Source organism: Elaeis guineensis, chromosome 9 (assembly GCF_000442705.2).
Source record: "Elaeis guineensis isolate ETL-2024a chromosome 9, EG11, whole genome shotgun sequence".
Taxonomy (NCBI): Eukaryota; Viridiplantae; Streptophyta; class Magnoliopsida; order Arecales; family Arecaceae; genus Elaeis; species Elaeis guineensis.
In genome coordinates this window covers 10,147,381-10,172,628 of record NC_026001.2, presented here as the reverse complement: position 1 = coordinate 10,172,628, position 25,248 = coordinate 10,147,381, and the positions used below count along the sequence as shown (strand labels likewise).

General features: G+C 37.7%; 1 protein-coding gene across 1 annotated transcript; it reads left to right on the top strand.

Annotated features, from left to right (window-relative positions):
• The first annotated feature begins 12,016 nt into the window (after nt 1-12,016).
• On the top strand, nt 12,017-25,248 carry LOC105051704 (transcription factor GTE6). The gene is made up of 9 exons (XM_010932269.4): nt 12,017-12,365; nt 12,482-12,655; nt 12,817-13,062; nt 15,251-15,328; nt 20,048-20,272; nt 20,457-20,555; nt 22,845-22,903; nt 24,043-24,193; nt 24,749-25,248. The coding sequence occupies exons 2-9, from the start codon at nt 12,482-12,484 to the stop codon at nt 24,911-24,913; spliced, it is 1,197 nt and encodes a 398-aa protein (XP_010930571.2). The 5' UTR covers nt 12,017-12,365; the 3' UTR covers nt 24,914-25,248.

The window sequence follows — 25,248 nt, the reverse complement described above, 5'->3', positions numbered from 1 at the left end:
TGCCCTTTCTAGATGCTTTGTGCATGATGGGAAATGAGTCTCCCTGTGTTGTTCCTGTTGCTCAGCAAACTCAAGAAAGGATACATCAAATCTCTTCTCTTCAACTGAAGAGGGAATAAAGAAGGGAGAACTAATATATGTGGCTGCCTTGAAGCTGGAAATGGAGCCAAAGGACATGGGTCCCTTTCCTCCTGGGGTCTTGAGAGTCCTACAGGAGTTTGAGGATGTGATGCCCCCTGAGTTGCCTAAGACTTTATCGCTCAGGTGGACGATGGACCACAATATTGAATTAGAGCCTGGAGCAAAATGTCCAGCTCGTCCGTCCTATCGAATGGCCTCACCGGAGCTTGCAGAACTTCGAAACCAACTAGATGAGCTGTTGAAGGGAGGGCTTATCCACAGCTCAAAAGCACCTTTTGGAGCTCCAATTCTCTTCCAGAAGAAGTAAGATGGGAGTCTTCGATTGTGTGTCGATTATCGAGCTCTGAACAAGGTGACTGTGAAGAATAAGTATCCAATCCCCTTAATTGCGGACTTATTCAATCAGCTGGGTGGAGCTCGATATTTTTTCAAGCTGGATCTTCGATCTGGATATTGGCAAGTCCGGATTACAGAAAGAGATGAAGGCAAGACCACTTGTGTGACAAGGTATGGAGTATTCGAGTTCCTAGTGATGCCCTTCGGATTAACCAATGCCCCAGCCACATTTTGCACATTGATGAACCAACTATTCCATGACTATCTCGACAAGTTCGTGGTGGTATACTTGGATGATATTGTCGTGTATAGTCAAACATTATAGGAACATATGGAACACTTGTGGACTATTCTCGGGATCCTATGAGAGAACTCTCTTTATGTGAAGAAGGAGAAATATTACTTTGCCCATGAAGAAATTCTATTCTTGGGCCATCATGTTGGGGGCGGTCTGATACGTATGGACCAAGAGAAGGTTCGTGCCATCCAGGAGTGGCAGGCCCCTACCAAGGTGACAGAGCTATGATCTTTCCTCGGGTTTGTCAACTACTATAGGCGGTTTATTGCGGGTTATTCCTGTCGTGCCACACCCTTGACGGAGTTATTGCAGAAGGATCGATCGTGGGATTGGTCCTCAAGGTGTCAGCAAGCCTTTGAGGACTTGTAAGTGGTAGTGATGGAGGAGCCAGTGCTGCGGCTATCAGATCATACACTGCGATTCAAAGTCCATACTAATGCCTCCGATTATGCTATTGGAGGGGTCCTAATTCAAGAGGGCCATCCGGTTGCTTTTGAAAGTCGGAAGTTAAATAACATCGAGAGGCGATACACTGTCCACGAGAAGGAGATGACAGCGATGGTCCACTGTCTGAGAGTATGAATGCATTATCTCCTTGGGTCACGATTTGTTGTTCGGACAGACAATGTGGCTTTTAGCTACTTCCAAACATAGAAGAAGTTATCTCCCAAACAAGCCCGTTGGCAAAATTTTCTGGCAGAGTTTGACATGGTCTTGGAATATAAGCCAGGGCGTATGAATCAAGTGGCTGATGCTTTAAGCCATAAGGCTGAGCTCGCTGCTCTGATGGTGGATGAGCAAAGTCTAGTCAGCCAAGTACAAGCAACCCTCCTACCAAAGATTTGAGAGGGGCTACTGAAGGACCCTGCAGCTATGATCCTAAAGTAGCTCATTGAAGAAGGAAAGACGCGGCAGTTTTTGTCCGAGGATGGACTTATCCTCACAAAAGGATGTCGGGTGTATGTTTCTCAGGTGGGCAACCTTAGAAGAGAGCTCTTGCAAGAATGTCATGACACTCTTTGGGCCGGCCACCTAGGAATGCACCGAATCCTTGCCCTCTTGGAGCGGGCATACTACTGGCCAAAAATGGGGGAGGATGTGGTGGAATATATCCGGACGTGTCTCATTTGCCAATAGGATAAGGTAGAACGGTGTAAATCTGATGGCCTTCTTGAACCCCTACATATACGTGAACAGTCTTGGGAGAGCGTCTCAATGGACTTCATCTTGAGTTTGCCAAGAGTAGGGAATTTTGGGTTGATCCTTATGGTGGTGGATCGGTTATCCAAATATGGTGTCTTTATTCCGACACCCTTACATTGCTCAGCAGAGGAAGCAGCTCGACTTTTTTTGAAGCATATGGTGAAGTATTGGGGCATCCCTCAGAACATAGTCAGTGATAGAGATTCCAGATTCTTGGGGCGATTTTTGATCGGACTCTTCAAACTCTTTGGTTCCAAGCTATATTTTTTCACCAGCCTTCACCCTCAGACTGATGGCCAGATTGAAAGAATAAATGCTCTCTTCGAGCAATACTTGCGGCACTTTGTGAGTGCCAACCAAAAAGATTGGGTGAAGTTGCTCGATATAGTCCAATTCTCTTGCAACTTGCAGCGGAGCTCTGTATCGGGCAAAAGCTCCTTCAAAATCATCACTGGTCAGCAACCCTCCACTCTGCACACAGTGGTTGTAGGGTATACAGGAAACAGCCCATCTGCATACCATTTGGCCAAAGAGTGGCATCGCAATACGGAGATTGCACGGGCATACCTTGAGAAGGCTGCTAAGAAGATGAAGAAGTGGGCTGATAAGGAAAGGAGACCTTTGGACTTCAAGCAAGGCGACATGGCGCTGGTCAAGCTCCAACCAGCTCAACTCTGGTTCTTTCGCAAAGTGCATAAAGGACTGGTTCGCAAATATGAAGGTCTATTCCCTATCATTGGAAGGGTAGGAAATGTATCCTACCAACTGCAACTTCCCGCATGGTTCAAGATGCATCCTGTATTCCATGGAAGTTGCCTCAAGCCATACCACGCCGACTAAGTGAATCCCACGAGAAAACATGTCGAGCCATCCAACCCCTACTTCTACCTCCTTGGAGAGATGGGTCGACATCATTCTGGTGGATAGAGTTCAAGTTTTACCCAGCGGTGCAGAAGAGATCCAATACTTGGTGTAGTGGAGAGGACTTCCTGGGTCAGAAGCCAGTTGGGAATCAGAGGATTCGCTTCGGCACGGGAAGAATCGGGTCGAAGCATACAGAAGAGCACATCGACGATGACGTCGGCCTGATCAAGTGGGGGAGTCTGTTAGGGCCTTTTGCCTTGCATTTTTGCTTGGCAATGGCCTTTGACACAGTCTTGTACATATCTTGTAATTAGATGGCATGAACAACCACCGCCACACCATTTTTTCTTGTTTTGGATGGATTTTGGGATGTTTTCATCATGTCGGGACTTCCAAAGGTGAGCCATGAAAATGCAATGCTGCTCGATCATTTGGAACCACTGTGGTGGAATTTAGGTGGATGCTTGTATAGTGTTGGGAGGGTAGGCGAGAACAATCCAGTGGATCAGTTTCTTTGCAGATTCTTGTGGTGTCCATTGTTGCCTCCTCTACCTTCTGAGCCCTTAATTGTAGTCTAAGTAGCAATTGTATAAGTTTGTATTCTTTTATTTTTATTAATAAAAATACTGTTCTTACAATGTCATATCTGAACGTGTTGTTGCATCTGTGTATCTTGCTGGATGCATTTTGGCTCGAATCGAGAAGCAAAAATATGATATGTTAATTATCTGTTCCATGGAAAATTATTGCATGCACGAGGTGCAAGTGAACCAGGGGAAATTCCGAAGCATATGCACGGTGGAGAGCGTGCAATTGGGAATCGGTAAAATACAAGGGGTCGCGTGGCGTGTTATTCACCGTGGGATTTCCACGGTCCAATTGCACCTGGTGGAGGCCTGTTCTGCTATTAGACTCGAACTCGCATCTATCACCAACTGCTTAATTTCTATAATGCCTTTAAAGATATGTTCATGAAACAGGTTCCAGTTCTTAACCTTGGCACTCTTCCTAATTTGGGTTTACTTGCCACTATTCCATTGTCAATCCTAATTTCTCTTTATCTAAGTCAAAATTTTAATTGTAAACTACTCTTCAGCTCTATCGTTTTGGCAACACATTATCATGATTTTTTTTAAAAAAAAATTATTAAATTGTCTCGTATGCAAAATCTTTAGCAGCTAGGAGCGCCGTGACTAGTGAAACCAAATTTCCTTATCAATGAATCGTGCACAACTTTAGTATTAAAATATCAAATTAAATAGGATCATTTAGTTTCATTGGATCATCTAGAAGAAAGATCCTGATAGTGCATAGTCTCAAGATGCTTTAGTATTTGTTCGACAATAATCGATTAGGCCCACCCTTGGATGAGAGGATTACTAGTCTGCCGCCCAACTCTAGTGAACAAGGTGGGCGGAGGAGGGAAGAGAGAGAGAGAGAGAGAGGAAGGAGGTATCTCAACACCTCTCATAGGCTAGCTATTGAGATCTTGCAAGAGAGAGAGAGAGAGAAAAAGAGAGAAGAGGAAGAGAAAGAGGATTGGGATGGTTGGTGGTTGACTACCCGCCATCTTTTATTTATGCCGACAATGGAGATATCAGAGAGGTGTGTTGATGAGGAGACCAACGTCATAGAAGAATGAGAAGTTGGGGAGAGGAATGCCGAAATGAAGATGAAGTCCTAACTCTAATCTAGACGATATTAAACATCTTTTCCTTTCTCCAGCGCTGTTATTGGATCCCACCGCAACATCGGCCGTCTTCTAGGATTGTGTGCACCATCAGTCTTGGACTCCTGTGCATTGGAGTCATCCTCCCAAGATCAAAGGAGAGAGAATTTGAGTTATCCTCTCTCTTCATCTTGAGTGGAATCAGTCTCCTCTTTCTTCCTCCCTAGCATTGTGCGATGATAGCCTTTAGCTTCTATTTTACCATTCTCTAGCTTTTATGTGCCATCAATGTCCTCCCAGGTCCTCCCCTCCCACTTGCAACCACTGTGCCCTCTCTCTTCATTTGTACCATTATTCTTCAGCTTCTGTACGTTATTAGCATCCTCCCAAGCTCTCCTCTTCGTCTCATCCTAAGCAGCTCTATCGGAACCCTAGACCAGCTCCCTATAATGAAACTTTATGTCTCTATTTGAAGTCATTAGAGATTTATTAGAAGTTTATTTTTTGAAGTTAATGTCACTGCATATACTTTTATTTGAAATTAAGTTTATTAGGCCTCAATTTCCAGTTATTAGAGGAGAGGGAGGCCCGGGAGGACGCTGATGATGTACGGAGCTAGAGAATGGAGGGGCAATAGAGTCGGAGTACGGTGGCACAAGAGAATGGAGAACATCGGAGGTATACAGAGGCTAGGTGCTATGGTTTCACTAGGGATAAAGGTAGAGGTGAGTCGACATTCTAATGTACTTAAATCATTTTTTTTTTTAATATGATATACGGCACTTCTTGATAGGATCGGTCTATTTCGCTGAACTGGTAGATCCAATCTAATCCCTTCTCACCTCACTCTCCTATATTGTATATTCCTATCTCTTCCTCCCTCTACTTGTCTCCACCTTTTTTTGGTTTGTTTTCTACCATGCAAAGAAGTTCGAGATCTTGACAGCCAAGCTAATCACCATACTAAAAATTCGATGTAAATATTTAATAATCAAAAATAATTTTGAATATAATTATCAAAAATTAAATTTGAATATGTAACAGATTAAAAGGTGCTAATCAAAATTATCAATATCGTATCAATAGAACCTTTATCAATGAAGTTGCTACACGCATGTACATATCTGTCATGTAGGTGTCCTATGTTCATTTCTTTCTATAAAATTTTTTTTTTCTTAATGATTATTTTTTTCACGGAATAGCATCGGACTAGATTCGAGATGTATTTTTAACTATCCAAATCCAAACTCAAATATTCAATAAACTATCCAAATTTAGTGCAAACACTATCGGAATTGAAATTTTTTTGTCCAAACCCATCTCAATCAAGTATCAGATAATTCAGATTTATTCGGTCCGAACCCAATCGAGTCCCATTAAGTATTTTTTTTGTCAACTTTATTAACTCTAAAGCCATACTATCATTCTATAAATAATATGTTTTAAACAAATAAAATTCAACAATGCTTAGCTCCATATTCAATTAAAATAAAATTCAAATCATCTTAAGCAAATAAAATCCAACAATGCGTAGTTCAATAATACTTAATTTTATATTCAATTGACATAAAATTCAAATGTAATACAAATTTAATAGATAAAGACATTCAACAATAACACTTTGTTCCAACACCTCTGATGGACTAATGACGATGTCATTACTGATCAGAGGAATGGATAGCGGGATGGTTGGTGATGATGGTATGTGTTACGCCCCCGACCTAAGATCGCAAGTCAGAGGTCATGACAATCGCCGCATACTTATGAAAAACTTTCTCTATAAGTATGAAGGTATCTCATCACGATATCAATGCATCACAGTGGAATAAAATTTAAATAATTATTATTTAACTTTAATTCAGATAACTAAATCAAATATCTTGCATCCAATAAAGTTTTACTAAACATAAAATAATAGATTTAAGTTCAATGAAATTGATAATGCTAAATCTCGTCTCTAAAAACTCTGTCCCAACATTATTATCCATACTCGTAATTAATTATCTGAATCTGAAAAAAATAAAAAAAATAATGAGCTAGACAGTCCAGTAAGTAACAAATATCTCAACTAGATATTTGAGATATGATATAATATTCAAAAACAATGCTGTGAATTAATATAAAAATATATTTTATACTAATTCAATGCAAATCTAATCTTTTCAAATATTCATATATAATATAATTATAAATCTGATTCGAATCAAAATACTTATAACTCAACAGCCTCGACTATGACAATGTTTAATCCTCGTTGATGAGATCCACTGAATACCAATGTACAACCCCCACTGGCAGGGTCCACTAAATACCAGTGCATAATTTTTACTGACAGGGTCCACTGAATACCAGCGCACAACCCCCACTGACAGGGTCCACTAAGTACCAACATATAATCTTCATTGACGGAGCCTACTGAAACATAGTTAGGCTGAAAACATAAATCCGATATGTATTAAAATACTTTTGTATCATAACATATCATAATTTTTATTGAATATATGCATAATCAATAAACTATAGTATTTCAGAATCACTTTTCATTCCAAACATAATTTTATAAATCATGCATAATTCTAAGAATAATTATTTACTTTCAAAATAAATATGAAATATCTTGAGAAGATGATTCATTACTTATCTTTCACAGATCACTGAGCAAATAGATTGATTAACCATAAGGAGATTCTTCAGAACCTCATATTCGAAATTATATTTTTATATTAATTCTAATTCATAACTAAATTAAAATAAATCTCAAATCAAAATCTCACTTAGGATCGGATCCTTCACTAAACTCGATCAAAATCATCAAAAGGAAGTCTTTCACTAGGCTAATCTTAGAAAAATAACTTCAAAAGAGAAATCCATTAAGAGAGAGAATCAATTTAGAGAGAGAAAATCCAACATTCTAGAGAGAGAAAGTAAGAATTCAGACTGAAGAGAGAGAGAGAAACTCTCTCATTTTTTATTTTTTTGGTTATTTTTTTTCTTTTCTTTTTTTTTCTCTTTTTTTTCCTTCTTTTTTTTTCATGGGAAACAGAGGACCTGCGTGGTCCTCTCCTTTTCTTTCATAGAATAGGAGACTCTTGCTCCCCTTATTTCTGAGCTAGGATAGCAACCACCCCCACCGGCAACTCGTAAGGTCAGAGGGGCTGTCCCCAGCATTGCCAACCGGTCAAATCCAGTGACCGACGGTGACAAATGGTGGCAGAAAAAATCAAAACAAAACAGAAAATAGGAGACTCAAAAAATAATAATTTTTGAAGAGATTTTCAGCAAGAATTCAAGATTAAAACTATTGAAAGATTGAGGGGAATATGATTGAAGAGATCACCAGGCTTTTAATGGGTTTGAATTTGATTTTTGATGGCCAAAATAAAGAAGAATCATCGGTTAAACAGGATGAGATGAAGGAAGAGAAACAGTAATTTAATCGATGATTTTTGATGATTTTCTAGTGAGAAGAAATCAAAAGGCTTGGGGGCCTTTAAATAGATCATAAAAGGAAGAGTTTTAATTCATTTTTACTTGAATTTTTGAATGATTTTGGGACTTTGAATCAAAGAAGGAATGAAACTCTTCTAGGGTTCTTTCCGTGTTTTTTCTTTTTTTGATCTTTTTACTGCTTGGAGATTTGTGCGATTAAGGGTTAGGATATTATATTTTTTCCTCTTAAAAAAAATTCATTCTCAAAATTTTTCTTACCTGTCACTATTGCATTGGAAGTCTGTGCATTTTGTTGAGTAAATGCATAAACTCTTTCCTAGATTTTAGAAATCTGCCCACCATCATTGTTTTGTTCGTCATAAGTTCTTTGGCCAAATTGATTTTCAATGATTAGCAGACAGTTAGCAATTTTATGATCCATCTGACTGCATTTTAAACAAGCATCTGTATTCCAACAGCAATCTTTGTCAGCATGATTTCTACTACATCTGGAGCACCACTCACCATCACTCTGTTGAGTCTTATTATCTGTTGTTCCCTTAGCTGAACTTTTGATGTTTTTATTATTCTGTCTTTGTGTATCATTTGATATCACTCTCTTTCTTTGCTTCTTTTCCTTTCCACACATTCTTCATTGACTTCTCTTTTAATTATCAATGCTTTGTTTACCACATCCGCATAAGTAGTCAATTCATACGGAACCACTTATTTTCGAATTTCAGTTCTCAGTCCCATCTCAAATTTGTGAACTTGTTCTTACTTACCATCCACTAATCTCGGAGCAAATTTTACTAACTTTGTAAATTTTACTTCATATTCAGTCACACTCATATCCCTTTGCTTTAGATAAATAAATTATTGCTCTTTCTGGATCCTTATACATCGAGAAAAATACTAATCATAGAATGCAATCCGAAATTTCTCCCAAGTAAGTATTTCACCATCTTGTTCATACTTTCGTTGTAGTCGCTGACACCAGTTGTACGCTTCTCCTTGTAGTAAATAAGCTGCATATCAAATCTTTTCTTTATCATGGCACTCTTGGACAGCGAAGGCTTTCTCCATCTCTATTATCCAGTTGTCAGCCTCCAAAGGTTCAGTAGTCTTCTTGAAGGCCGGAGGAGCTAGCTTTTTAAATTCTGAAATATTGTTTCATTGCACTGGCTACTCTCCATGTTGTGGTGGATGCTGATGTTGTTGTGCATCTCGTTATATTTGCTGTTGTTCAAGCATTTGCTGCTGTATTTGTTGTTACATCTGCACCATTCCAATTAGGATCTACATTAACTGAGCCATATCCGGTTCCTGACGTACTTTGAAATAGTCCCAATAGGATCTACGACTCCCTCCTCCTGAGGGGTGCCACTAATCAGATAGGGAGTGCTACCATCCCATGGTTTTGATGTCTCTCTTGCGGTCCCTTAAGTAGTTTTTGTCATTCGACGGAGAGGCATAATAACCTCTGTAGTAGTAAAACCTTATTAGATTCATTTATCTACTTATTATGATGGGTTTGTTATGATACTTATACTTTAACGTCCCAATATTCATGATGTCTATCCATCTACATTCATACTATGTCTAATTCTATGTGTCATAATTTATCTATTTATACTCTGATATCATATTAATTATCACACCCCTGATTTGAGATCGCGAGTTAGAGGTCATGGCAACCACCGCATACTTATGAAGAATTCTCTCCATAAGCATGCAAGATATCTCATCACGATATCAATGCATCACAGCGAAATAAAATTTAAATAATTATTATTCAACTTTAATTCAAATAACTAAATCAAATATCTTATATCCAATAAAGTTTCACTAAAAATAAAATAATAGATCTAAGTTTAATGAAGTTGATAATACTAAATCTCGCTTCTAAAAGCTCTGTCCTAACATTATTACCCACGCTCGTAATTAGTTATCTGAATCTAAAAAAAATAAAAAAAAATAATGAGCTAGACAGTCCAGTAAGTAACAAATATCTCAACTAAATATTTGAGATATTATATAATATTCAAGAACAATATTATGAATAAACATAAAAATATATTTTATGCTAATTCAATGCAAATCTAATCTTTTAAATATTCACATATAATATAATCATAAATCTAATTCAAATCAAAACACTCATATAACTCAACAGCCTCGATTATGATCAACGTTTAATCTTCATTGGTAGGATCCACTGAATACCAGCGCACAACCTTCACTAGCAGGATCCACTAAATACCAGCGCACAATCCTCACTGACAAGATCCATCGAATACCAATGCATAATCTCCATTGGCGGGGCCCACTGAAATATAGTTAGGTTGAAAATATAAATCCGATCTGTATCAAAATACTTTTGTATCATAACATATCATAATTTTCACTGAACATATGCATAATCAATAAACCATAGTATTTTAGAATTACTTTTCATTCCAAACATAATTTCATAAATCATGCATAATTCTAAGAATAATTATTTACTTTCAAAATAAATATGAAATATCTTGAGAAACTGATTCATTACTTATCTTTCACAGACCACTGAGCGAACAATCGATTAGCCCTGAGGAGATTCTTCAGAATCTAATATTCAAAATTATATTTTTATATTAATTCTAATTCATAACTAAATCAAAATAAATCTCAAATCAAAATCTCACTTAGAATCAGATCTTTCACTAAACTCGATCAAAATCATCAAAAGAAAGTCTTTCACTAGGCTAATCTTAAAAAAATAACTTCAAGAGAGAAATCCATTGAGAGAGAAAATCAATTTAGAGAAAAAATTTTAGATAGAGAAAATAGAGAAAGAAAGTCCAACATTCTAGAGAGAGAAAGTGACTGAAGGAAGAGAGAGAAGAGAGAAACTCTCTCATTTTTATTTTTTTTAGTTTTTTTTTCTTTCCTTTCCTCTTTTTCTTTTCTTTTTTTTTTTTTGCTTCACGGAAACAGAGGACCCGCATGGTCCTCTCCTTTTCTTTCACAGAATAGGAAAGCTCTTGCTCCTCTTGTTCCCAAGCTAGGACGGCAACCACCCCTGCCGGCGATCCTTAAGGTCGGAGGGGCAGTCCCCGATGTTGCCAACCGGCTAATTCCAGTGACCGGGATGACAAGTGGTGGTAGAAAAAACCAAAACAAAACAGAAAACAGGGGATTCGGAAAACAATGATTTTTGAAGAGATTTTCAGCAAGAATTCTAGATTAAAACCTTTGAAAGATTGAGGGAACATGATTGAAGAGATCACCTAGCTTTTAATGGGTTTGAATTTGATTTCTGATGGCCAAAATAAAGAAGAATCACCGGTTAAACAGGACGAGATGAAGGAAGAGAAACAGCAATTTAATCGGTGATTTTTGATGATTTTTTGGTGAGAAGAAATCAAAAATTTGAGGGCCTTTAAATAGATCACAAAAGGAAGAGTTTTAATTCAATTTTTACTTAGATTTTCGAATGATTTTGGGACTTTGAATCGAAGAAGGAATGGAACACTTCCAAGGTTCTTTCCATGTTTTTCTTTTTTTGATCTTTTTACTGTTTGGAGATTTGTGCGATTAAGGATTAGGGTACTACAGTAGAGGTGTGGCCGAGTAGCCGTGTGAGACGTGGATGAGAGTTTGGTTTGTAGTTTTGTGTTTTGTGCTTATGGGGTGGTGGCCGAAAAGAATAAGGAGAAAGAAGAAAGAGAAGAGTGAATGAATAAGTTAAGATTTACAATTAATAAGTTGTAATTAATAATAATAATATATATATATATATAATATTAAAATATTAAAATAATTTGGATGGAATTTTGGTCAGATCTGATGTATAACTATCCCGTCTCAATTCGAACCTAAAGTTAAACATTTGAGTTTTAATTAGATCCAGCCCAGATCTAATCAATGTGTTGACCATCCAATCTAATCATGTTAGATTGGATTGGATCGAATATGTTTGGCTTTTGTTGCGATCCTATTCCTATACGATGGTTTATGCTCTGCTGCACCAATTTCAAGTAAGGCAGCTTCGGCTTCCTTGTCTACCAAAAAAAAAAAAAAAAATAAAACAAAACATAAAACCTCCATCAAGCCGCGGTCGCCGGAACATCGACTCAAACGAAACCAATTCGGCTCTCGACTGGCCTTCCGAGGCCGACGCTCCGACCTCCGCTCTTCTTGTTCACCCACAGTCGTCATAGGCTTCCGCGACTACGAGATCGAGCGCGCGAGACGAGCCTCCGGGAGACGAGGACTGTTTTCTTTTCAAAGAATCGCGAAATAGTTTCGACGTAAAAGGTCCGACCCGATCGTGGATCGAGTTCTGTTTCTTGTTTTCGAAAAAGAGTTATATTTCTTGTGGATAAACCCTTCGACTCATCCAATCGGCGAAGGAGAAGACGACTGAAGGGTTTTAGAGAGGTATTTTGTCGACAACCCTAGATTTCTCCAGCACGAGAATCTAGTTTTTCCGATCGGAATTTCTTTTTCCTAGATTCTTCGCACTCCAATCTAATATAAATTTCTGGTGCATATAGATGATGGAGACATCTTCAATTCTGGCGGAGGATAAGGCAGTGGGAACAGCTCCTCCGCCGCCGCCGAATGAGAAAGGGTATGATGCCGGTGCTGCCATGGAATCGGGGAACCGGGAAAGGGTCGTGGAAGCGTTCAGGCATCGCGCCGATAACCTAATTTCCAAGGCCGATGAGGTCTTCTTACCCCCTTACCCTTCCCTCCACCCCTCTTTTGGTTTTCGTGATCCATTATCCCAGGGTGCCTAATCGGACTGTGATCAAAAGGAGGAAGAAGAAGAAGAAGAAAAAACCAGTTATCCCCTCTTTTTGTGTATTAATATGTCATTGTTTTGCAGCTGGAGCAAAAGGTGAATGAGATCGTGCAGTTCTATACGAGTAAAAAGCAACCCAACAATTCTAAGGGGAGCTCAGTCATGAAGGATAAGGAGAAATCTCTTGGGATTAACGATAGCACTAACATTGTTAATAATAGTGGAAGCAATGGTAGCGCTAGGAGGCAGGTGGATGGGTCTCGAAAGGAAGTGGTCTGCTCGAAGAGAATGCAGGAGCTTATGCGCCAGTTTGGCACGATGTTGAAGCAGGCAAGCTGAGACCTTGTTTTTATGTACTTACCACTTAGCTGCTTGGAAAGCTTTCTGAGTTTTATTCGCTTTACATGGAAGACCGTTTTCATGCTTATCTGTAAATACAATAGGTCAGTGCTAGAGATGATATGCTAAGCTAAGTTTACGTTATTCCGAGTATGGCTGACTTCAATAAATGATATAAATAAATAAATTCCTACAAAATATTCCAGAAATATACTGATGGGTTTTTATTGTTTGATTTTGGTTTATTAGATTGCCCTCAATTTGAGTTTACAACCAAGATAGATTAACTATCATCCTTTGCACCCCATGTTACCCCTAATGTATTCATGCATGATGAAACGCATGCTATGTTACTTGTTTAAAACCAAGGTCCAAAAAACTGGTACCAGGAACTGTAACAAAGTGCTACTGATGTGGTATGGTACAGACAGTATGCTACAGTATACGGTATCGCGATAGACCCAATACTTTTTTTGTACTTTCAGTCATAGCACCATAGTGGTTCTGCTTGCTTTGGATCGAATGGACTGATTCCATTCATATATGAACCGAACCTTGGTATTGTACCAGTACCTCACTGGTACAGTTGGTACTGGGCGATATTGTTAGAACCTCTTCATAATTAGATTATTTAATGTGTAAAATATTTTTGTTTCTTGTTTACTGGTTTTGTACTAACATATGATTGGTATTGAGGATCCTAGTTATCGTGCTGCTTGTCTATTTATAAAGTCAAGTTTTGTTTCGTGAGCTTGTGGTGGAATGCCTACTTAAAGCAAAGGAATGGGTTATCATGTGTCGAGCCAAGAAGTAAGGGGGGCAGGAATTAGAGGTGTAATGCATCTGATAGATTCATTTTGCGGCAAAGGGCTACAGAAATCTAAAGGTGGTGATGACTTGGTTGGTCCCAAGCATTTAGAAGGAAATCATAAAAGAGAACTAGAGCTTGCGTATGGGATTGATTTTGCGGTGGGATTGTTGATTAATCTAGATTTTGGTTGTAATGCTGTAACTAAAGTGTACTTTGCAAAGCATCACATGTAGTTTAGGCTAAATCAAATGGTTTAGATAACAGAGGTTGTTCTCTCCTAGGAATTTCTTGGTTTCTGCGTATTTGATGCACGGGCTTTAGTTTGATGATCTAGGGGTGAGTATGGTGGGGTGTGGGGTCTGTTTTGTAGGAGGAATTCTCATAGTGACAAATCGTTTTATAGAAAGTCATTTAATTAAGCTTGTGAGAGTCAAGATTGATATGGTAGTAGATGATAATTGGGTTGTCGAAATGGAAGGCTATTGAATCCTTGACCTGAAAACAAATGTGACATGTTTGTTGATAAGGAAAATGCAAGCAGGTATAATGATTTATAAGATCCTACCAGATGTTTTAAACTACTTTTAATTTCATAAGAAGTATAAGCAATATATTATGAACCATTAAAACTTTTCAGAAGAAAGAAGAGGATCTAACATGTGATGCTGTATCTACGAACAGAGGCTGGTGATGCATAAAATCAGATCCAATAAAAGAAAGGAGTGATACAAGATTGAAAACAGCAGCAAGAACAAAGTTGCCAACTTTTCCATAGGCTTCACGATTCTTTAACCTTCAGTTATGTATGAAATCCTAAGAACCATGCTTCATGAACCATTCTCTAAAATATGGCTCATATTTATTTGTAATCACATAATCACTCACTGACATTGAATGCATACCTTATATTTGTACTTTCTTACATTGTACTAATGCAATCCTTTGTATGCATGTATTCACATTTAAAGAATGCACTACATGAAGTGCGGCTTGTTGTCTTTTGATTTTTGATTTTTTTTTTTTTTTTGCTTTTCTTATTTTTTCCGTCTTTTGCTTTTTTTGTTTTTTTTTGGGTTGGGGGGGGGGGGGGGGGATGGGGAGGGGGTTTCTGGTTCAGATCCGAAGGGCTAGAATGAAGTCCTTACTTTTTCATTAGTTTCAGCATGCCTTTTAATCTTCAGTTACCTCCAAAATCTGAGAAGCATTCTTTACAGGCCATGTCTAAATATGACTAATATTTCTTTGTAGTCACATAATCACTTCCCAATATTGGATACACCCTCACCTTGAACACATTCCTTATATTAGTATATATCTTTACTATTACAATGGATGTTTATTGTTTTTAAGAAATATGCATTTTTCCAGATCACACGGCACAAGTGGGCTGGGCCATTTTTGAACCCTGTAGAAGTTGAAGCTCTTGGTCTTCACGACTACTATGACGTAAAGCTCTTAAACCTCCTTTGCAAGCATGATTTGTTGGAGACTTTTTTTTTTTTTAATCTCTGTAGTCGCTTATGCTCTTGGTTATGAGTATGATCATGTCCATGACCTGTCAATTATGGAATACTCATGAAGCATTTACTCATTGACTTTCAAATGGTGTATGCGATGATTGAAATAAAATAAACAATATTTATAATCAGATCAAATCGTGATTCATCTAACTTCGATCATAAGTGAGCATCTAGGTTTTTCTTTCCTTCTCTTTCATTCATGGTTGCAAGACATAATTTTCACAATATGGAACTTTGAACCTAGATATAATTTTTTCTTATTCTTTTCATTTTAATTTTCTGTGAACATACATAGGAATTAATTTTTTCATCTATATTTCATCAAGATTTAGATTTTTTTTTTATTCTTTTCCTTTTGATTTTTCTATTGTTACTTCTATTATAAGGCTTCTGTCATGTAAGTTTCCTCTGAGAATTTTGTTCATGAACAAATTTCAATCTTCAAAGCTTTTAAGAAAATGCATCCTCAAACAAAATTTGGTGATGGAATAATAGCCTTTTCATATATTATCAGAATCATTAAGCACTTCTCATGCAATTGTGAAGTGAAGGCTGGGTTTAAATCTTTAAAGTTCGAAGTTGCTTCACAACTTTAGCTTCTGCTTCTATCACTTTTATTGTAAATTTCACATCCATTGCTTCTTTAAATCCTCGCTTTCTTGTTATTGATCACTAACACAAACTTTTAACCCCAACTTCAAAATTCAATTGATGGATAACTTGTCTTACCTTATATTATCACTTAATGCATGTTATTGAATGTTTTTTGGTCTACCATTAGTAATGAGACTACAAAACTTGGCAAATTCCACATAAAATTAAGTAGACGCATGCACACGGTAAAATGTTCAGATGTTTTGCAAGATGCAGACTTACTTGAAAATCAAGTGAACTTACCAATCTAAACTGAGAATTAGTGAATGGATGGTGATCAGAATGTTTCTATAAGAGTATTGGAACTCAAAAACATGGTGGGAAGGGATTGGGTGCGTGATGGATGGTTGCAATCTCACACAAAGAAGTTTTCTTGGTTAATATTGGTGTTATTTTGATTTTTATTTGAAAAGGAGGGACTTGGTGCATGATTTTTAAAAAAGAGTTAGTTGAATTTTGTTGTGTTTTATGCCTAAGATTAGGGACCTAAAACCTTACCAAAGTTCATGGCCAGGCTTTATGATGGGAAGATGCAGATCACATAGAAATTCATGTGATAGATGAACCTCCTCATTTATTGCAATGTTTTAAACCTTGGTGGGATGAGGTTGTCCTGGCCTTGTCCCTTCTGATGAGAAAATGGCATGATGGGATTGGGACTCTGGAACCATCCATGTAGGGAGGGAAGAAGAAAAAGGAAAGAAAGAAAGGAAGGAAAGAAGAAGAGAAGAAAACAAAAAAGGAAAGAAGAAGAAGAAAAAGAGAGGTAGAAGAAAAAGAAATAAAAGAAAGAAGGGAAAAAGAAATGAAAGGAGATTTTTTTTTTAAAAAAAAGAAACTAAGTCAAGGGGAAGAAAAAAAAGAAGAAAGAAGGAAGAAGCGAAAGAAAGAAGAAGAAAAAGGAAAGGAAAAAAGAAAAGGAAAGAAGGAAGAAAGGGAAAAAAGAAAAAAAAATAAAGAAAAGAAGGGGAGAGAGACAGAGGGTACCTATTAGGATGCTCAATCGGGATGGCTACTAGCATCGTTCTTCGCATCATACCGAAGTGGATGGTTCAGACTGTGCCGAAATGTATCAACGAGAAATCGATTCGGTTGTGGCATACAAAATGGTACATCGACTGTCTCGAAGGGAGGGAGAAGAGAGGAAGAGAGAGAAAGGGGGAGAGAAGAAGACGGAGAGGAAGAGAGGGCCTCCTGTGGTCATCGGAAGCCATTGAGCTCTTGCTAAGCTCGGTAAGGGTGGAGGGAGGGAAGGAGAGGGAGGAGGAGATCCTTACAAGATGTCTGGAGGTCGTCGGAGGCCTCCGAACAGACGGTGATGCTGCCGCAATGTCTTCGATGGCTGGCGAGCTAGCACTGAGGGACTTGAGAGTGGCAAGGCCAAAGGCCCTCCTCCGGACTCCTCCAATGCGAAACAAGGGTTCGCCTTTTTTCGCTTTTTTTTTTTGTCTTTTATCATGTGAACTCGGCAATGTAGCCGCTAACTTCAATCAAAATTGTAAAAAAATAAAATAAAAATACAGCGAATGTTGCGGACTTCGCGCGATAAAAGAAAAAAAAAAGCGAAATAGGGGCAAATCCCTGTTTTGCATTGGAGGAGGATAGAGGCCCTTCTTTGGCCTCGGACACCCTCAAGTCCCTTGGCGCTGGCTCATCGGCTTGCCGACCGTCGGAGACGTTGCGACGGCGTTGCTGTCCGTTCGGAGGCCTCAGACGGCCTCTGGACATTCAATAAGGTTTTTTTCCTCTCTTTCCCTCCCTCCGCCTTACTGAGCTCGGCAAGAGCATGGATAGCCTCGGGCGGAGGCCCTCTCTTGCCTCCCTCTCTTCCTCTCCTCCTCTCTTTCTCTTCCTCTCTTTCTTCTCCCTCTCTCTTTCTCTGCCCTGTCGGTTCGGGTCGGCATGGATCTGTATCGCCAGCCAGCACGAGGTTTAGTTCCGGTTCGGTAGTCCTTGGCCACCAGGATGTGATGGGACAACAGGATGTGTGGTTCCATGAAGAAATCAGGACAACCCCATTCCCATAGGATTTAAAACCTTATTCTATTGTACACCCTCTAAGCATGCATGTTAGTATTCATTATGTTTCACAGCTATTCAAAGAAATGGATGGATGCCATTGTGAGTGATACAAGTGCCAATCTTTGGCAGAAGAGGATCTACTATGATACACTTAGAGCTGCATGAATATTAAAACATGGTGATAGTGAATAGCCTTGTTGGGATTCTGGAGTACTTGTTGTCAGATTTTAATATATTTCCTTTTTTTAAGCCCTAATTTCATTATTTAGCTGTAATTTTCTGTTTTAATGGGACTTTATGAAGGATGTATTCCGGATGAATAGAATATCTGAGGGCAAACATGTAATCTAGTGGCTTGATGTCAGATTCAATGAGCTGCAATATTTTGTCAGACACCCTTTGTGGGGAGGACGCTTGTCAAGATGGAGGGTGGAGCTACATGGCCATAAATATCATGATCTTGGCCTATAGTTAGGAAGGCAATGTAGTTCAAGACTAAATGATGCCGAATAAAAGCTTTGATCATTGTTGTTCCAGTCCCTTTCTGTTTACCAAGATCAATCTATTTGCAGACAAGACCAAGACATGAAAACAAGGAAGGCTTCGGATGGAGTCAGTAGTAGGGAGGTCTGGTTGATGCCATGACTTGCCACACTTTAATCAAGGGCTTTGGCATGTGGATGATGCAAGAGATGGAGAAAGATTGAATTCTTAGAATGCCTTGATCATTGGGTCTAGCAATTTAGTAAAGCGGAAGGGGGGATATAGAGCTGCCCAAGGCCACAAATAAGAGGCCTTTTGCATCTAGACCCATCAAAAAAATTTCTTAAGTGTCCGTGGGAAGTGACATATATATGTATGTACTCATATGTGAGTTTATGCATGTTTACATATTTGTCCAAAAGAACTCATAATTTTATTATGTCTTTTCCAAGGACATTTGGATGTATTGGCTTTACTTATGGCTTATAACCACAAAGGGAAAACAAATGTTAGGGACTGTATGCACATTGCAAGTTTAGAGGTGGGGGGGGGGGATATGCATGCATGTGGGCAGCATATCTGTGGAAAAAAGCTTTTTCTTGTTTAACAATATGTGGAGTGGTGGGCAACATGAAAAATGATTGTTTGAATTAGTGAAGTTGCATGTAAATTTGTCCAATAGGAACGAGACTGACAATAGCATTAATAGAACTTCATGCTGTAACTAAAAGAATAGGTACCAGCCTGCCACTTCTTTTTTCCATGCTTTAGGTGTTGTCAAAAATTGTACTTCTGCAAGTTTATAACATTTCATGGTAATGCTGTCTTTTCACAATTCGCCTGAGGTAGGATGTTGTTACGTTATTAAACTATAACTATCACTTCTAAAACTCCATGTTAGTTTTAGTCCATGTGCATGGTTCCATCTCAAACGTAGGTATCTAATGAAACTAAATAAGTGAAACGGTAATCCTACTTTTAGCTCATGACTGAAAGACCAGCCTTTATTTATTTGTTCACTTGAAATTCAGAGTAGTATGTGGAGCATGGTTTCAGGAAACTTATCATGTAAGGATGGAGACTGCAATGCCCTGTGGGAAATCAGGATTCTGAAAATTGCAGCATTTGTGCTTTCATTTGCTGAACTCTTCCACTTGTAGCTTGAGTCTTATTTCATTAGAAGCAGCTTGTATCTTTAGACATTCCTCCAACCGTTGGACACTAGGCCTTCTTGGACCTAATTTCATTCACTAATATCTGATTCTTGTCTTCTGTTAATACATATATGGAACAAAGATGATGTAATGTGTGCACTACAATATTAAGATGTTGCTTGCTGTTGCATTTGTTAGAATTCATTGTATTGGTCACTAGAAATTTATGTCCAAAATTTTAATTTCTGGAGAAAAGTTTTCTCTTTAGACATTCTACTTAATTTGCTGTCCAACAATAACTATGAAATGTTTTGCCCATCGATGCATCTTAGGTTATTAAGAAACCCATGGACTTCAGTACTATCAAAAATCAGATGGAAGCAAAGGATGGCAGCGGATATAAAAATGTTAGGGAAATATATGCTGATGTAAGATTAATCTTCACAAATGCCATGACATACAACGATGAGAGAAGCGATGTTCATGTGATGGCAAAAACATTACTGGAGAAATTTGAAGAGAAATGGCTGCAATTATTGCCCAAAGTGATCGAAGAGGTAAAAACATTATTTTATTGCTGTTTTATTTTATTGTGTTCTTAAAATGTGAGGATCAATTTTCATATATTCAGTCCATCCTAGCTTCCACTTCTGCTCCTATTCTTGCTGTAGTTGAAGTTGTGGATTCTTTCAGTATAATATACACTATGTAGTCATACAATCGACTTTTGTATCTGGCTAGGAAAAAAAACAAAAGGAGGAGGAGGCACGAGCACTGGCAAATATGCAGATAGCTCAACAGGCTGCTTTTGCAAAAATGGCAAGAGAGACAAACAATGAGGTAATCATTTAGAAGCTTCCTCTTGGCTGTAAAGTTAAAAATTCCAATTCCGTTCTAAGCACCTGAAATGCAGGAGCAACCTGATAATATGTAGGAAATCTTTTCCTACTTTTTTGAACAAATTGGTTTCAATCCCCATTGGCCTCTGAGTTGCAAAAATCCTTCTTATCCACTTATCCAGTCTCCTGAATGGAGACTTTAAACCTGTACAGAGAACAACTTCAGAATTTCTGGAAATTTTGACTCTTTGAGAAGCTTGGAAGAAACAGTACAACATGGTAGCACTCTTCATTTTGAGGTGTCCTGCTCATGTCAGCAAAAAGTGTCAATGTTTGCTCTTTTTCTTTGGAGTGTGATGCATGTAGGATTATAATCGAGCTGAGCCTGATTAAGTTGGGTCTGATCAAGGATAGTTTGAAACTGATTTTGAGCTTGAACTGTGGAATCTAGCTTGATTTGTTTAATTCAAGCTTAATTCATGCTAAATTTCAAACCAAACCAAACATGAGCCTAATTGATCAGCTTGATCATCCTAAATTGAGCTGAAGTCAATTCAGGCTTGGATCAATCTTTGTTTAAGCTTGCATTATAGCTTGATTCAATCCTGGGTCAAGCATGAATTTACATTAATGGATTCCAAAAAAAGATAAAATACATTGATTAAATCTTTAATCTAACAGTGTAATATATACAGTATATATAATATAAACATATTCAATCCTTACTGAGGTGGGCCTGATCAAACTGGGTCAATTTTCAGCTCAGCTTGAAACTGTTTTTGAGCTTGTTTTGCTGGTTCAAGTTTGATTTGTTTAGCTTCAAGTTAACCGTGATTCGTGCTTTTCTCAAACTGAGCTTGAGGCGAGCTTGAGCTGTTGAGTTCGTTTGACAGCCTACATGCAGGGGATTCTTAGTTCAAATGATAGAGATTCTAAGAGAACTGTCATCCTTATACATACATAAATTTATCACAGTTATTTATGAACTTAATTATCTTAGCACATCTTAAGTAACCTTAAATGTAACGAAAGGATAAATTTAAATGAGTTAAGTATCAAAAACTAAATTAGACTTAAATTACACCTCATATTTCCCTATGCCTAGATTTTTGGTGGCTGCTTTATTCGACATTTGAGCACTTCAACGCTTTAGGTAACACTTATGAGTACCCTACAGATTGAACCGGGCCCGGAATATTTTCTTCATGAATAAATGGGTCCTTGGTTGTTTTCTCTTTAGTCGTTTTAGATGTTCATTAAATGGTCATAATGCTGTTTATTTATAGATTAAGAGCCATGTTTCAAAAGAATGTCTGTCTATTGCAGCCTCTTTGATTATGCAATTTGAGATTTTTAATTGTGACTTCATGGATCAAAAGAAATAAAATATATGAATAAGAGGGATGCCTTGTGTGGTTAGAATCAGAATAAACAGTGAAACAGAAAGGCAAAATACACTTCTCCAGACTGGTTCACCAAGTATGCTTTTTGGTCCAATTGGACAATGTCATCTTTCTTGCGATAGAGATTACAATATTTGTAAAGAATAAAAAACATGTAATGTTTAAGAACAAGAGGAACATGCATCAATTTTCTTTAGCTGTCAATTAAACTGATGAAAGAAAAGGAAAACAAGAAAACATTGAAATGGTTAATCTTTTTGGAAAGTAATAACACAAGGCTATATGGTTTCCATTTGTTCAGGGTGTGCATTTTGAGAAGGTAGATTATATGGTTCCCATATTATAAAATGTGTCATAAAAAATTGAGTTTAGATTTGCCTTTTATCAATAGGGACCAGTCTCTTGATCAATTTCGTTCAAATTGTCTGGAATTTGGATGGGAAACAAAGAGCAAACCTTACATTTGCCTTGTGCTCACCAATCCCTAAAGATCATTAACTGCTTACAGTTGACTTGCAAACTGCAGCAGCAAGCTCCTCATCTCCCATGCACTTCTGCATTCTAAAAATTTATAATTACATGCCACCTAGTTGCATCTACATTTCAGTTAATTGTTGAATTGCACATAATAAATACATAATGAATAGCCCATTTACTTCACTCCAATGTTGGTAACTGGAATATTCAAACTACATGAGCTGAGCCTGTGGAAAAGATTCCAGATGAAACCTCTTTTTATGTTCAGTTTGAAGTGAAAACTTTTCAAGGGTTCATGGCCAAACCAAGCAAAGCTGCTGCAATTCTAGGACAATGTTGAAGCTGCAAGTCGGATTGAGTCATCAGAGCATTAAATAAATATGTGACACTTTTTCCCTGATGTGTTTCAGCTTGATGAGCTTAATTTGCACTTGGAAGAGCTTAGAGAATCAGTGATCCAGAGATGCAGGTATTTTTATCTCTGTTACTTTGTACTCCTGTAGCGAGTGATTCTGATGATTGATTTCGCAAGTTCACTTTGGTACAATTTTGGCTTATTAGCTGATAATATGACTGAATGGACCAGTAGGGCACTGTGTTAAGAAATGGACAAGAAAGTTTCTTAGAAGCAAAGCAAATTGTTTTTCTTGCTGCCTCACAATATAATCCACAAGTACATTATAACTACGTTAGATGAGGCTTGTTTATATTTACTTATTAACAGCGAAGAAGCAAAACTAATTCAAAACCGATTAATTTTGTATTTCTAGATAATAAATTGCATGATTGTAGTTATTGAAAAGATAATTTCACAAGTTAATGGAAAGCACAAATTGAAGTGAGTGACAGCATGCAAGATTACACTCGAAGAATGCTGTGTAGTGTGGGCATAAGCTGCCCCAATATCACAGTGTTACTTTGTATTTTTATAATTTTTGAATGTGAACCATCACTCTGTTAATTTATTAATCAATAATAGTTGTTGTTTTTATGTGTCCACTTGTCTGAAGCACCATAACTTAATCATCCTTTTCTTCTTTCAAACAGTACATGATAATTATTGCAGGCAAATTAATTCATCCATCAAGTTAATTCCTAATTATGGATGGTTGGTCCTTAGTTGTATGATGTTATATTGCAAGCAATAAGGTTAGTCTCTTTATTCACCAATACTGGTTTATGGAAAGCAACTCTTGCTTGGCTTGGCACCAATAGTTGGGTTAAGCGGTTAACCTCGTGTTGACTTTCACTTGTAAAAATCTGCTAAATTCTTCCCTGGAGCCTCCTTGAGCTGACTCTGCTTGATGGGAAAGACATTGATGATGGTGGCAGTGGTGGTCATTTTCATTATGCATAATGGAATTCTACATTTTGGCCATTCTGTTTATTTGCTCTTTTCCTTTTCATATGCTTTGTTTTTCTTCAAACAAGTTTGGCCGTTTAATCCATAGAAGTGAATTAAACTTAATTCTGTTGTCCTGTATAAATTATTTTTGACCCTAATTATCTGATGTTGATCATATACCTCTATAATCTTCAGATACATTGTATATTAATTTCATTGATTCATGTGATTAAGGCATGACTAACTCTGGAAAGATTTTGAAGAAAAATGTCTGCAGATGAGAAAAGAAAACTTGGCGTGGGCCTGAGTTCTCTGTCCCCTGAAGATCTTAACAAGGCACTAGAGATTATTGCTCAACACAATCCAAGCTTCCAAGCTACAGCTGAAGAGGTGGACCTTGATATGGATGCTCAGGTCTACACCTGCAAACTCTTTTCATGTTCACTTCAAGTGCCATCATAGATTCATAACATAACTGTGTCATGAATGGATGTAACAGTACCCATTAAACGCGTCAATATGGATAAATTGTCTATATACAATGATGTTTAGCATCAAGCCTTAGTTAACCATTTATCCCTGTTTGTGTATTGTTTATATTCAACAACTTCTATGCACCATGCATGAACTCTTGCTATTCTAAGCAGCTTATGAATGGACTGGAAGTTATCTAATTGGGTTTTAGGTTCAGTGCTGGACATCCCTTTTTGAAGCAACCTTTATTCTTGGATGATTCTTAATTGCTATTGTTATTGTGGTGCAAATAGGTGGGCCTCTTTCTTTTGTTCCACAGGTGTTCATATCCAGGTTCAGTCATTACCATCCATATTTTGACTTGGATGTTAAGCTGTCTTGAACATCAACATATTTTCTTTGTTGTTTCATGTGAAAATATCTCTTTACCCTCTGTTCATAGAGCATTCTTGCTGATCAAACCTTGAAATTTTGTTACACCTCTTATTTGTGCAGAGTGAAAGCACATTGTGGAGGCTCAAATTCTTTGTGAAGAGTGCATTGGAACTTCAAGCCAAAAATTCTGCAAGCAAGGCTGATGACAACTCAAAACGGAAGAAGGAGATTTGTGATGCTCTGGCCAAGACTGCAAAGAAACGGAACAAAAAGCTTTCCTCTTGATATTATTTTATTAATTTATCAAACCAAACAACTCAAGACGGAAGAAGGAGATATCTGATGCTCTGGCCAAGACTGAGAAGAAATGCAACAAAAAGCTTTCCTCATGATATTATTTTATTAATTTATCAAACCTATGCACCTATTAACCTGACTGAACGAAATATCAGATGTTAACTGCTAGAGAACAAATTAGTTAATCTTGCATGTGTAGTCAGTTCTTTTTACTATTTGCAACTTAAGAAGAAATTTTGGTTAAAGAAAGTTTGTTTGGATTACAATCCTGATGAAATGTCAAACCGGGCAGAATCTATTTTGCAGCTAGAAATTAATTCCAA

Excerpts from the sequence above, each read along its gene's own strand:
- LOC105051704 (XM_010932269.4), top strand. The coding sequence starts at position 12,482 with ATGATGGAGACATCTTCAATTCTGGCGGAGGATAAGGCAGTGGGAACA. Across the intron at positions 20,556-22,844 it reads CAAGAGAGACAAACAATGAG|CTTGATGAGCTTAATTTGCA; the intron begins GTAATCATTTAG and ends GATGTGTTTCAG. Across the intron at positions 22,904-24,042 it reads TCAGTGATCCAGAGATGCAG|AAAAATGTCTGCAGATGAGA; the intron begins GTATTTTTATCT and ends AAGATTTTGAAG.